Below are 14,436 nucleotides of genomic sequence, written 5' to 3' on the forward strand. Positions count from 1 at the left end.
TCCCGTGGGGGGGACAGATGCCAAAATAGTAGTGATGGTTGGGAGACAGTTTAGATGGTTAGGACACCAAACTACAACTCTACCCTGAAGAGGATGAATTTGTAATCAATTTAAAATCCTGGGAAGCTAATTGATTTAAAAGTATCGATAACTATATTTTACGCTTCCCAGTTGCAAGAGAAATAAGGAGCAACATTAAAACTTAGAAAGAACAGAAATTATTACATATATGAGAGGGGTTGCCTCCTCCTCAACAAATCGCTCTTTACACCAAAGTTAAAATTTTATCCAAATTCTTCAAAACAACTCCTGAAACACAATGGTCGTTTAATTAGAACAATAAGTAACTTTTTTTAAAATACCGAAAAACTGTAGCGTGAAGAGCGAAGTGTTGAGGAGGGGGCAAGTCCCTTATATGAGTAATAATTTCTGTTCGTTTTAAGTTTTAATGCTGCTCCGTATTTTCAGTTGAAAAAACTTGTTTTTTGTTCTTTATTTCATGAAGCTAGCATTTTTCTAAAGGAAATGGAAAAAGTATGTCAATTAAAGTAAAAGTATATAAAAATGAAAAAAGTGAGTAATTACAAAAATATACAAGGCAATAGCCTTCTTACAAAAACTAGGATATAAATTCTCAGCATTCAGTTCCGCTAAGCGATGCCAAAGTGTCTTAGACGGATATTTTTATTTTGGTTGTTGTTGTTTGGGGTTTGACGCGTTCGACCAATAGGTCGTATGCATTCGTATCACTTAGTTGTTCTGTGCCTTCTATAGTCACTAGCTTGCTTGGGTGTCACTTCAGTCAGTATTCACTGAACCAGAACAGTATCACTTGACTTGCTAATGGAGGGGGTTATTCGCCTGCAGAAACTGTCTGCGTTGAAAAACAGGAATCAAAATACTGCAATTATGCATCGTCAAACAACAATTAAAATACACATACAACACAATTATAATAGATAATACAATTTCACACATTAAAACCAATGTCATACAACCAAATATAAAAATCTAATCAGATAAAATAAGTCTTAAATGATAAATAGAATAACTCTTAAATCAACTGTTGAATGGGTGAAAACTAATAGGGAATGAACCAAACCAGTAGTCTTAACTAATCTACCCAAAGGTTTGTTCCTAGTCACCTAGCCCAAGGAGGAGACGTGTGGTGTCCCAGAACAAAATACCTTCTCACAGCAAGTTCTTAATGCTCCCATCTCTTTTTCATATTTTTACAGTTAAAGATGATGTGAAGTATGTTGTCATACGGTCCACTTGTGTTGCAGTTGGGCAGTGGGACCATTTTTTACTGGAATAGTGTTGAATTTTTTGGAGTTCTATTCTTTTGCTTTGGTTGAATCCCCGGATATTTAATTGGAGTTCTGGAAAGGAGCTAGACGTTGGTGTGTGACGGAGCTAACCTGGGTCTCTGTAGCTTATTAATACTACCTACTAGGCTAGGTATAGCCTCCCTTCCTTTACGTTTTCTTTCAACTTTGCCAGGGCTGCTGGTTTGTGGAGGGGCATTACTGGTTGTAGGGCTTGATTTAACTCTGTTTAGGTTTTCTGCAATGTTGGTCAGGCTTGAGGGCAGCCATTTCAAGACCAACTGAGAGTAATTCTGAGACTAGTTTGCAAAGTGAGGTTATTATCTGAGTCAGATCAGAGATCTGTCTTGCCACACCTTCAAATATGATCATATACTTCTTGTTTAGGTCCTCAACTGGATAGTGGTTAGGTGCCAAACTATTATGCCATGCCGGTTGTGGTAGACATTTGAGGCATCTTTTGCTTTTATGGTCCTCTTGTCTATAAATGTGGATCCGTCCGAAAGGCTGGAAATTATCCAGAAGAGAGCCCTGAGAATTACTTGTGGTCAGGGCAAAGTGCCTTGCATTTTCCTCCTCAAGGAATTCCATCTCCCTACCTTAGCAGCCCGATGTGTTGCTCTTTGTACCAATTTTGGAAATAATCTACGCCGTAACCAACGCTTTCAATGTATACTCCCAGCCCCTCATTACCTTCCAACGCCCCGTTTAGCTTGATAAATCCTGGTTTTAAATCCTATTAATGCAAGAACTGAGCACTACAGAAAGAGCTTTGTGCCAGCGTTTGTTGAAAACAAAAATAAATAAAAATTGTAATGCATCATGTCAATATGCCATATGTATTTTTAATATGCTAGTTTTTTGTTTCATTTTTATTTGACAGGCTAGTTGGATTCATTGCTGTATGTTTTTTATATTGCACTTATGTTTTTACTTATGCCATTTTTTTTATATTTATTTTACTTATATTACTTACTTTTACTTTAAATTTTGCTGATGTAATTATACTTGTGTACTCAAGTACTCATTTCTATTCATTTTATCCATTATACTTATTTTGTTTGACAAGCCAGTTTGTTTTAACTCTGTAGGAAATGTTTTAATATTGCACTTATGTACTTGTGTTTTTTTATGTATACATTGTAGGCTAGCTGACAGAAGGCAACCAGTTCGGCAGTTTTTGTTGTTGTGAGACTTTGCTTGATTATAAAGTACCATTCACAATTCACTATTCAAACTGTGTGGCCGAACCATCTCAGTCTCCTCTGCCTGATAATATTGGAGACAAGCAGACAATCCTCATATTTTCTCCTGACTTCGTTGCTCGAGATGTTATCTGAGAGGTAGATGCTCTGGATATACAACTGGCATTTGTGGTTGAGTGTGTTCTACATCAAAAGTTTGCCTACTTTCAATGACCAGTTTTATTTCCATAGAGGAAAACAGAGAGAACCATAGCTTCATAAACTCGGAGCTTCGTCCGTGTCAAAATTTTACTCCGCTTCAAGAGAGCCTTCCACAGTTGAAAAAAAAAAAAAAATTCCATCCAGATGATATGTGGCTCTAGATCTCTTCTGAAGGTTCACCAGCAGGAATTACCTTTAAGCCAAGGTATTCAAACGACTGGACATCCTTGATCTGACTACCGTTTAGGGTCAAAGGGTTTTATCCATCCATGCCTTTCGCATGTTTTTTTTTTTTTTTTTTTTTTTTTTTTTTTTTTTTTTTTTTTTTTTTTTTTTTTTTTTTTTTTGGTAGACTCATTTGGAGGCAAGTCGAGAGTGGCTTGTCTTCCCCGTCATTGATCATAGCCTGGCTTTTACAAAAGATTCAGCAAGCATGTCCTCGTTGTCAGCATAGTCAAGATCCATGATGGAGAAGGATGTCTTCACTCCAGCACCTTTGCACTTGTCCAGGACCTCGAGGATCCAATTGATGACGAATTTAAACAAAGTCGGTGAGAGGACATAGCCTTAACGTCCACAGGCCTTGATCAGGACCAGATCTGAAAGCTTGCCATTGAATCTGACTTGGGCCTTTGCTCAAGCATAGTACGCCCTGATCAGACTGATGATCTTCTCAGGTACATCATTCTCTCTCACTGCGTGTTATATTGATTCGCGGTGGATCGAATCAAAGGCATTCACGAGGCTTATGAAGATTTGGATTGTCTTCTGCTCGAATTTCCACCGGTGTTCACGGATCTGTCCCAGACTAAAAATTTAATCACAGTAGCCCGTGCTCGGCTTCAATCCTGCTTGGCTAGGTCTTGTTCGACAGTTTCTGGCCTCTCTAAAGCTGCTTAAAAGTATGATTGCGAGCAGAATTGTAGCAATAAGGATAAGAATATCCCTCTGTAGTTTTTATTCGGTCTCCTTTTTTGAAAATTAATTTAAAATAATTTTTCCATAAGACAAGTTTTCCAAAGAAAAGTAAAGAGCTCCATTAAGCAAAGAATGAGCAAAGATAAAGTCAAATAACCTTCCAAGCGTAAAACTACCACAAATGACTTTCAATAAATAAATAAAACTCATAACGAACAGAAATTACAATAAATAGCCGAGTCAAATTCAAAACGAGCAAAAATTAACAAAAATAGGGCTGATAGCCCCTATGCCTTCTCTAGACCGGAATAAAAGTTGCGCTTTACTGAAAAACAAACAAACAAATGACCGTTGGATTGTCAATTTTCATTTATTAGAAAGTTGAAAACATTTCAAACGTATTTTGTTTTCAGTAAAGCGGTTGGAAGTTATGGGGGTTGTCAAAGACAAAATCTCCAGACCTTTCACCTTCACTAAACAAAATAGCAATCTCAAAATTTCGATTAGACGTGATTTGGAAATTTATGGGCGTAGGGGGCCGCTTGTCACCCTCCAATCACTTTTGACTAGTAAAAAGCGCTCTAGCCCTTTCAATTTGTAATCGAATGAGCCTTTTTGAAGTTTCTACGACAACAAATGGCATTTCAAAATTCCTTTCAGATACATTTCGGGCAAATACAAGATTTAGGGGTAGGGGTTATCCACCCTCCGATCACTCCGAATCTTAAAAAGGGCACTAGAACTTCTGATTACCAAATCAACGAACCCCTCCAAGGTTTTTACGATCACCCTTTCTAAACATACCTTATATTCAATTCAGTTCAATTCAATTGATAACCCATCTTTTACAAAAAGAGGGCGAAACACCCTTAAGCTGAAGTAATTAAAAAAAAAGAAAAAAGAAAAAAAAGCTATAAATAAATACAAATCAAATCAACACCAAGAGACAATCAAATAAATAATCAAACAGTTCGTGGTAACGAAGTGTAGTAAGGAGCGACCCGGCTCAATAGTTAACGAAAGTCTAAAAAACGGATTTTGATGCTGAAAGATACATGAAAAGAATCGAATTTTTATGCTGATTCTAAATATATAAGTTTCATCAAATTTAGTCTTTGTCATCAAAAGTTACGAGCCTAAGAAAATTTGCCTAATTTTCAAAAATAGGGGGAAACACCCCCTAAAAGTCACTGAATCTTAACGAAAATCACACCATTGCATCCGGCGTATCACAGAACTCTATAACAAAAATTTCAAACTCCTATCTACAAAAATGTGGAATGTCGTATTTTTGCCAGAAGACAAATCACGGGTGCGTGTTTATTTATTTATTTTTTTTTTTTCCCAAGAGGTCATCGTATCGACCAAGTGGTCCTAGAATGTCGCAAGAGGGCTCATTCTAACGGGAATGAAAAGTTCTAGTGCCCTTTTTAAGTGACCAAAAAAATTGGAGGGCACATAGGTCCCCTCCCACGCTCATTTTTTCCCAAAGTCAACGGATCAAAATTTTGAGATAACCATTTTGTTCCACATACTCGAAAACCATAATAACTATGTCTTTGGGAATTACTTACTCCCCCACAATCCCTGGGGGAGGGGCTGCAAGTTACAAATTTTGACCAGTGTTTACATATAGTAATGGTTATTGGGAAGTGTACACACGTTTTCAGAGGGATATTTTTGGTTTGGGGGTGGGGTTGAGGGGAGAGGGCTATGTGGGAGGATCTTTCCTTGGAGGAATATGTCGTGGGAGAAGAAAAATTCTATGAAAAGGGCACAGGATTTTCTAGCATTACTATAAAAAAAAACAATGAAAAAATAAATATGAAAACGCTTTTTCAATTGAAAGTAAGGAATAGCATTGAAACTTAAAACGAAGAGAGATTATTTCGCATATGTGGGGTTCTAAAAATACTTTAGCATAAAGAGAGTGGTATTTAGGAGGAGATAAATACCTCGCCCTTTATGCTAAAGTATTTTTAGCAATTTCAACTATTTATTCTACGGCCTTTCTGATTCAGGGGTCATTCTTAAAGAATTGGGAAAAACTTACGATTAAGTGTAAGGAGTGAGGTATTAACGAGGGCACAAGCCCCCTCGTATAAATAATAAAAAAATAAGAATATAAAAGTTTGGTACGTAAGTTGATTCTTAAGTTACGTAAAAGTTTTTACTAATAAAAACGTTCGTTAAAAATTAAAAGTTCTAGTTGCCTTTTTAAGTAACCGAAAAATAGGAGGGCAACTAGGCCTCCTTCCCCACTTCTTATGTCTTAAAATTGTATGATCAAAACTAAAAGAAAGCCATTTAGCCAAAAAAAGAATTTTATACAAATTTCATTCTAATAATTTATGTGCGGAGAGCCAAAATCAAACATGCATTAATTCAAAACGTTCAGAAATTAAATAAAAAAACTTTTTTTTTTAACTGAAAGTAAGGAGTGACATTAAAACTTAAAATGAACAGAAATTACTCCGTATATGAAATGGGTTATTCCCTCCGCAATCCCTCGCCCTTTGCGCTAAAGTTTGACTCTTTGCCACAATTCTACTTTTTAAAACAATTAAAAGCTCTACGAACAGATACTTTCTGAGGTTCACTAAAAAACTGCCAAACCGGACAAAGAGAAAGGAGATGGAGGTACAACTAGGCTATTATGAATTTTTGCGAGATTTAATTTATCTATGTGTTTAATAATAGATGCAATTGAAGCATAAGCAGTTTCACAATTTTTTCATGTTTTTTGCAACTAGGCATTCCAATTTTTGAGAAAGGGGGACTTGAGCATTAGCTAAAGATAAAAAAGGAGGGCCATTTGTCTCTTTAAAATTGAAAGCTACAACAGCAGTTTTCTTACATTGAAAGAAAGCGCAATATTTTTATATTTGTTATAAAGGTGATGAAACGCGTTTTCACATCCACTAAATGTACGCCTTAAGTTCAAAACGTCATCTGCAAATGTCATTAATGACAAATTAAATCCACGATAAATACCACTAAAATTAACAGAATTTTGGGCATGTAAAACAGTGTTATTAAATAAAGACGGTGAGGTAAAGCCACCTTGACGGACTTCTTTCAAAATATCAAAAACGGAAGATCCCCCTTTAACTTTGCCTTAAGGAGATAGTACATTTAACGAAGACATTTTACTATACAAAAATTTGCCCCTCTTTTATACGCTTCAAGTAAAACTTCGGAAAAAATGCAGGAGTCGAAACCTCGAGCAACATCTAAAGCACAAAGAATAATATAGGACCTACTTCTTTCTGCATCAGAAAGAATATTCATTAAAGCAAAAAGGGCATGCTCTCGCTAATACCTTTTTGGTAACCAAACTGGTGGGGTGGGACATAACATTTAGAAACAATTTCATCCACAATAACTGACTCAATTAATTTAAAAATAGTACAAAAAACTGTTATTGGTCGGAACGAAACCTTCAGGGTATAACTTGCCTTTCCCTGAGGAATGGGGGGGGGTCATCCTCAAAAACATAGTTTCCAGCTCTTTCAATTACGTTTAACACAATAACTATTTAAAAATTTTGATTGGATGTTATGGGAAAATGATGGGTGAGGGAGGGAGGATAGTTGCCTTCTAATCACTTTCGACTATTGAAAAGGGCACTGGTCCTTTCAATTTCCAATTGAACTAGCTGTTTTCGAAGTTTCTAGGACAACAAATGTCCATCTCCAAATTTCTATCATATGCACTTCGGGAAAATATAAGGTGTGTGGGGGATATCCACCCTCCAATCACTCTGAATCGTAGAAAGGGCACTGAAGCTTCGGATTACTAATCCAATTAGCCCCCTCCGTAAGTTTATGCGATAACCCTTTTTATATATACCCTATACACCCCCAGGGCATAACTTACAACTCTTGACCTGAGGGCTGTGGGGGGTTGCCCTCCTCAAAGTCACAATTTCCAGACATTTCAATTATGTTGAAATAAATCGCTATCTCAAAATTTTTATTGAATGTGTTTGGGTTAATGGTGGGCACGGGAGGGGGTTAGTTGCCATCCGATCACTTTTGACTATTAGAAAGTACACCGGTCCTTTAAATTTCCAATCAAATGAGCTGTTTTCGAATTTTCTAATACAACAAAGGCCATCTCAACAATAAAATCTTATGCATTTCTGAAAATACGAGGGGAGGAGGAGGAGTAACCACCCTCCAATCTCCCTGCATCTTAAAAAGAGCACTAAAGGGGTTGTCGTCCTCAAAGACATAATTTCCAATACTTTCCATTACGTTGAACAAAATGTTTATCTCAAAAAGTTTATTGGATGTGCTTAGGGAAAAGGTTGGCTTGGGTGGGGATTTAGTTGCCCCTCAATCACTTTTAAATATTTAAACAAGGACTAACCCTTTCAATTTGCAGTCGAATGATCTCATTTCGAAGTTTCTAAGACAACAAATGGCCATTTCAAAATTTCTATATGATGCATTTCGTGGGAATGTGAGGTAGATAATTTCAATTCAGAAAAGAATTTTTCGAACAAGTAAATAGTTTGCCTATGAGGGCCCCTGTTCTCCATTATTAGCTAATACTTTTGTGGAAAATATCGAAACAGTTGCGTTAGATTCATATTTTATACACATAATGTTTGGGGCCAGCATATGGATGACATAATTTCAACGTAGAATTATGGGGAGGTAAAATTAAAAGTATTTTTGGAACAAAAATCAGTTTAAATTTATTAGAAAAGAAAAAAATATGCTAAGGAAAGTTTTTCAGGCGGAGTCATCCGCAGGAAATTTCACTGAGGGATGTTCAGCGAGGATAGAATTCTACGAGAGAATTTTTAGAGGGAGGGGGTATTTTACGTGGGAGTAACTTTTCCTTGAGGGATCTTCGGCGGGGGTATTTTTCATCGAAACAAGCTGGATTTATCTGCATAACTTGAAAAATGATCAGAAACTAACTAAATAAATAAAAACTAAGTTTTTCGACTGAAAGTAAGTAGCAACATTGAAAATTGAAACAAACAGAAATTATTTCGTAGCAGTAGAGTTGTTCGTTCCTCAATACCTTAATCTTTACGCTAAAGTTTGGCTTTTATCCCAATTATTTAGGAACGTCTATTGAAACACAAGGGCCGTTTAATTACTACGAAAAGCGAGGTCTTCAGGAGGGTGCAAGCCCTGTCACATACGGAATAGTTTTTGTTTGTTTAATTTTCAATGCAGCTCCTTTTCTTCTTTTTTTTGTTTAGAAAGAACTGGTTTAAAGAAAAGAAAGAAGAATTAATAGCATTGAGTTTAATGTTACGCATAAAGCTTTTAAAATGAAAGATTTGTTTGTTGTGCATGTTATCTAGATAATGATATTTATTATAGAACGTACGCAGTGTGGAGAAACATTTATAACCATACTTTCCCTCCTTCCCCCAAAGAGAAAGGCTAGGCTGGGTTAAGTTTCCAACCCGTTTCTGAGATTTATAGCCTAATTTAATCTAATATAACTTTAACGGACACAGCTTGCACTGGAAAAGCTGATTCGCAAAGCTAATTGAATCCAAACAGAGAAAAGAGAATACAGTCGTTAGCATTCATAAAAACGTGACAATTTGTTTGCGTAGTTTGATAAACATAACCGGTTTTATCTCTCGATTTTAGGATGTATTTGAAATCCGGTTTTATCTCTCGATTTTAAAATTTATTTGAAACCTTCTAAGTTTCATTTTTAGAGGGTAGATGGGAAGGAAATTTGTAATTTAGGGTTTAGTTGAAGGGAAGGAAGACACATTTTCCAGTCCAATAAATTCCTTGGCTAGGATATCAATAGACAGTACACGTTTGTAAACATAACTCAGCCATGGGCAATCAAAGGGATATATTACGAAATTTTTGTCAAACTATGAATTGTATCCCTACATCCATTCATGAAGCAAGAGTTTTAGTGTGATTCGTCTAAAGTGCGCAAAAGTTACTTTGACGATAAAGGACATTTGTCCAGTTTTCGTCACGAAAAAAATAATCCAGTGACAAGTTATTGAAACCCCTGGCATTGTGCGTCCCTAGGCCTGAGCCTAGTGGTTTGATTTGTAAATCTAGGGCTGGTTATTCTATGGGGAAGTTTGGATAATAGATATCAGATTAAGAGAGTAAGATGTAGTAACGTAATTGAATGTATATATTGTCTTTCAGAGCAATAAATTATAAAATTTAATCAATGTATTGTCAGTCATTATCACGGCTCTGTGTTTTTGAATATCAGATTTTTTTTTTTAAATCATCATTGGAGAACCATTTATATAGCTTTCAGGTAAATCTTGGCATTTTCAAATTGTATTCTTCGTTTGCATACACCATGTCAGTAATTTCAGTGTGACGTCATTTTATTTGTGAAGCCATTTCAAATTGCATGAACATCATAGCAGCGTGTGACGTCAGCAATAAAAATGACGTCACTTTTGAAATATATATTGTGGTTCCCCGTGCAATCAGCTAGTTGAAACAAAGTGTTCAAAAGAGAAACATGATTTTTAGAAGTTTAGCCATTTCTTTTTCAGTCGCATGTGCTGGAGTGTCAATTTGGTACTCTGTCAGAAAATGTAGACAATTCAATCCGAAATCCAGTTTGGTGACTGTTGAAGATGTTTCTGTTCTATTGCCTGTTTCAGAAAACAAACGGGTTGAAGTATCTTTTAGTCCAGTATTAATCTCTGATATTCCCTCGAATACGGTGACGCCCATCGACAATGTCCCTGCTATTGTCATTGAACCCTTTGGAGTTCCTGAAATATCAATTGCTGCACCGGAGGTGCTAGTTTCGAAGCCCCTCAGTATTAACGATGAACAGGATATAGAAGATAAGAAAGAAGAACCAGCTCCAAAGATTGATATAGAAGAGCCCTGTTTAGTGTCTCTCGAAGACATTAAATCACCTTTGCCAGAAAATGAAGAGACTGAAGGATCATCTAGACCAGTATTAAATAATAAAATTTCGTCGAAACTGGTGACGACTGTCGTGAGTGTTGATCTATTAGTCCCTGCTGTTGTCGCTGAACCCTTACCAGCCCCTGAAACATCTTTTGCTGAACCAGAGATAGCAATCCAAGAACCTAAAAATACGAATCTTGAGCCAGATACAGGAAAAGAGAAAGAATCCGATTTTTCAGGCGACTCCATGCTGAAACTGCCAGTCCCTGAAATCAAACAGCAGGAAACTTCATCTGTAAGGTTATTGTATGCTTATGAAGAAGGTCAGTGGAGCCCTTTAAATCCTGGAGGCAAGAGGAGATACGATAGAGGATTTTTGAAAAAGATACAAGATTCGCCGTTGGCCCAAATATCTCCCAACATCCCAGCTGAGATCTTCAAACAGCGTGATAATCAAAATCAAAGACAAAATCAGGTGCCTAATCGTTGTGATAACGTAGGAGCAGAACTTCGCTCTCCCATGCAAGAAGATAGAACCCCTATTGTGATAAATGTTCCTGTCGCTCAGTCTTGTTGCAATGGTAAGTTCAGTGTTACTGCAACTCAAAAACTTGAAAAAGCTTGGGTTCCTCGCAACATTGCCAAGCAGAAAGTCATTGATCTTGAAGAACAGAAAAAAGTCCCTGATCTTGAAGAGCAGAAGACAATTGATCTAAAGTATTCAATAAGAGGTAAACTGAATAAGTTGACGCCTGAAAATTTTGAAAAAGTTTCCAAGGACATTTGGGCTATAGAGGTTGATACAGAGGAAAGATTAAGGGCTATAGTTCAAATCTTCTTTGACAAGGTCGTTGATGAGCAGCTGTATGCTCCTCAATACGCTGAGCTTTGTAAAGGGATGTTAGAGAAGGATGTGCCCTCGGCCAGTGGGCCAGCGAAAATTGGTTTTCAGGAGGTCCTTCTTGACAGATGTTTGGAGAATTTAGAAAAGTGGAAGCAGGAAGAAGAAGCAATTATATCTATAAAGAAAGCCGTACAAGAAGCCGATACAGAAGAAAAACAGAAAAAAATACAATCAGAACTGAACGATAAAGAAGCGAAAACAAAAGCTTTTTTATTAGGAAATAGCAAATTTATTGGGGAATTATACATTCTTGAGATGGTAAGCGAAAAAACCTTGAATGATTGTATATCTAAGCTCCTTAAATCTCGTAATGAGGAAGAACTGAAATGCCTTTGCAAATTGATTTCTACAATTGGTAAAACATATGAAGGAAAATACCGGACAAAACTCGATGAATGTCTTGACGAAATGAAGAATTTGAGCCAGAACAGAGATTTGTCAACGGATATTCGATCTCTCATTATGGATGTTTTAGACCTAAAGAAAAATGAATGGATGCCACGAAAACAAGAAGAAGGACCAAAAATTGGTTTTCAGGAGGTCCTTATTGACAGATGTTTGGAGAATTTAGAAAAGTGGAAGCAGGAAGAAGAAGCAATTATATCTATAAAGAAAGCCGTACAAGAAGCCGATACAGAAGAAAAACAGAAAAAAATACAATCAGAACTGAACGATAAAGAAGCGAAAACAAAAGCTTTTTTATTAGGAAATAGCGAATTTATTGGGGAATTATTCATTCTTGAGATGGTAAGCGAAAAAACCTTGAATGATTGTATATCTAAGCTCCTTAAATCTCGTAATGAGGAAGAACTGAAATGCCTTTGCAAATTGATTTCTACAATTGGTAAAACATATGAAGGAAAATACCGGACAAAACTCGATGAATGTCTTGACGAAATGAAGAATTTGAGCCAGAACAGAGATTTGTCAACGAATATTCAATTTCTCATTATGGATGTTTTAGACCTAAAGAAAAATGAATGGATGCCACGAAAACAAGAAGAAGGACCAAAAAAAATTGCTGAAATTCGTGGGGAAGCTCCAAAAGAAGGATTAAAAAGAGAACAAAAAGAAAGACTCGAAGAAGAAGTCTTTCAGCAAGTAAGTATTACCAAACAGCGTCAGATGGACAATCCGCCGCAAAGACGAGATGGCAAACGGGGCGATGATACAAAAAAATCTAGGTCAGCTGTTCATGACGAAAGTTGGCAAACTTACCAGGGTAAGAGAGGCCTAGGAAGAAAGGAAATAGGACCAGCCGATCGCTGGAGTAAAAGGGCTGGCTTGGCTTCCACGGCAGTACAAACAAGTGGTGGAAGATACTCAGTACTAAGAGAATTACAAAACTGTGACAAGTATTATTGCAAATCCTATTGAAAATATTATTGCCTCAAATATTGCATCCTGAACAAAGAAGTAATGCTTGTAAAAAGTTTTTCATATCAGTCTAGAAATTTTATATTCAAAGAATTAAGTACGGAGGGTGAAATTGCATTGCCAAAGAAGGTATTCCATCAGACCGAAAAAACTTACCTGGCTTTGCTAGCGATGGTGTTGCATAATATACATTTTTGCTTTGTTGTACATAATTTACATTTTATGTTTACTGTGTTACCAATAGAATTTTGTTACCTTGAATCTTAAGAGTTTTTTTTAAACATATTGTACATATTAGGATTTACATAAGATATATATTAATTATAGTGAAACACAAACACTGGAATAAATACGATATAATTAAATGTATTCCTTAGAGAAGTAAAACCACCATGATCTTATATCTATTATGCGTCTATTGACTGGGAGGCGCCAAATACCACTCTTGTTCCGGGCGCAGACAGGTCTAGACCCGTCCCTGCTTAATATAGTAGACGGAGTAATATAGAAGAAAATGCTTTTAGACAAAAGTCTAAGCCCTATTCAGCTGACTTCCTGCATTGCTATGCAAAAAAGCCTTGCTCATTTCCTATTTGTTGAAAACAGGGGTTTTCAACAGGGGTTCCTCATTTTCTGTTTGCCTGAAAATCTATCTATCTATATATATAAAAATAAGTTATCTCTGTGTGTGTGTGTGTCGAGTGACGTCATGTTTGTGTGTTGACTGACGTCATGTTTTAGACTGACGAAATTACAGACTGGAACATCGGGACACAAATGACGACCGGGACACCGGCACATCTATCTATCTATCTATATATATAAAAATAAGTTGTCTGTGTGTGTGTGGGTCTGTCGGGTGACGTCATGTTTGTGCGTCGACTGACGTCATGTTTTCGACTGACGAAATTACAGACCGGGACATCGGGACACAAATGACGACCGGGATACCGGCAAATAGGGAATATAAATGACGACCGGGACAATCAAAGAAAAAGCGACCGGGACACAAGGAATGTTCGATTAGCAATCACCATCAACAAAGCACCGGTACACAAATGACGACCGGGACACAGGGAGTATAAATGACGACCAGGACATAAGTAAAAAAAAAAAACTAAAAAAACTAAAAAGGTAAAAACTACAAAAAAACTAAAAAGAAAAAAAAACTAAAAACTAATAAAAAAACTAAAAAAGCTAAAAAACTAAAAAACTAAAAAAGAAAAAAAAAGAAAAAACGGAAAAAATGAAAAATAAAGGAGAAAAACAAAACTAAAAAATTAAAATAAAAAAAAACTAAAAAGAAAAAAGAAAAAAAACTAAAAAAACTAAAAAAAAGTAAAACCAAAAAAAAAAAAAACTAAAAAGAAAAAAAGGGGAAAAATACAAAAATTTATTTCATCATATACCATTTCAAAAACGAATGTATATACAGACCGGGACACCGGGATACAAATGACGACCGGGACACAGGGAATACAAATGACGACCGGGACACAGGGACACAACTACAACGGGGACATCGGGGGGCACAGGGGGATATATAAATGACGACGGGGACACAGGGAATGTTCGATTAGCAATCACCATTAACAAAGCTCAAGGGCAAT

The 14,436-nt window shown here is 36.4% G+C and overlaps 1 protein-coding gene across 1 annotated transcript; it reads left to right on the top strand.

Moving 5' to 3' along the window:
- Positions 1-10,128: 10,128 nt before the first annotated feature.
- Positions 10,129-13,087, top strand: LOC136036677 (eukaryotic translation initiation factor 4 gamma 3-like). Its single transcript, XM_065718985.1, has one exon. The coding sequence runs from the start codon at positions 10,142-10,144 to the stop codon at positions 12,824-12,826; it is 2,685 nt and encodes an 894-aa protein (XP_065575057.1). The 5' UTR covers positions 10,129-10,141; the 3' UTR covers positions 12,827-13,087.
- Positions 13,088-14,436: the final 1,349 nt, after the last annotated feature.

The sequence above is a fragment of the Artemia franciscana genome, chromosome 15, assembly GCF_032884065.1.
Source record: "Artemia franciscana chromosome 15, ASM3288406v1, whole genome shotgun sequence".
NCBI classification, from domain to species: domain Eukaryota; kingdom Metazoa; phylum Arthropoda; class Branchiopoda; order Anostraca; family Artemiidae; genus Artemia; species Artemia franciscana.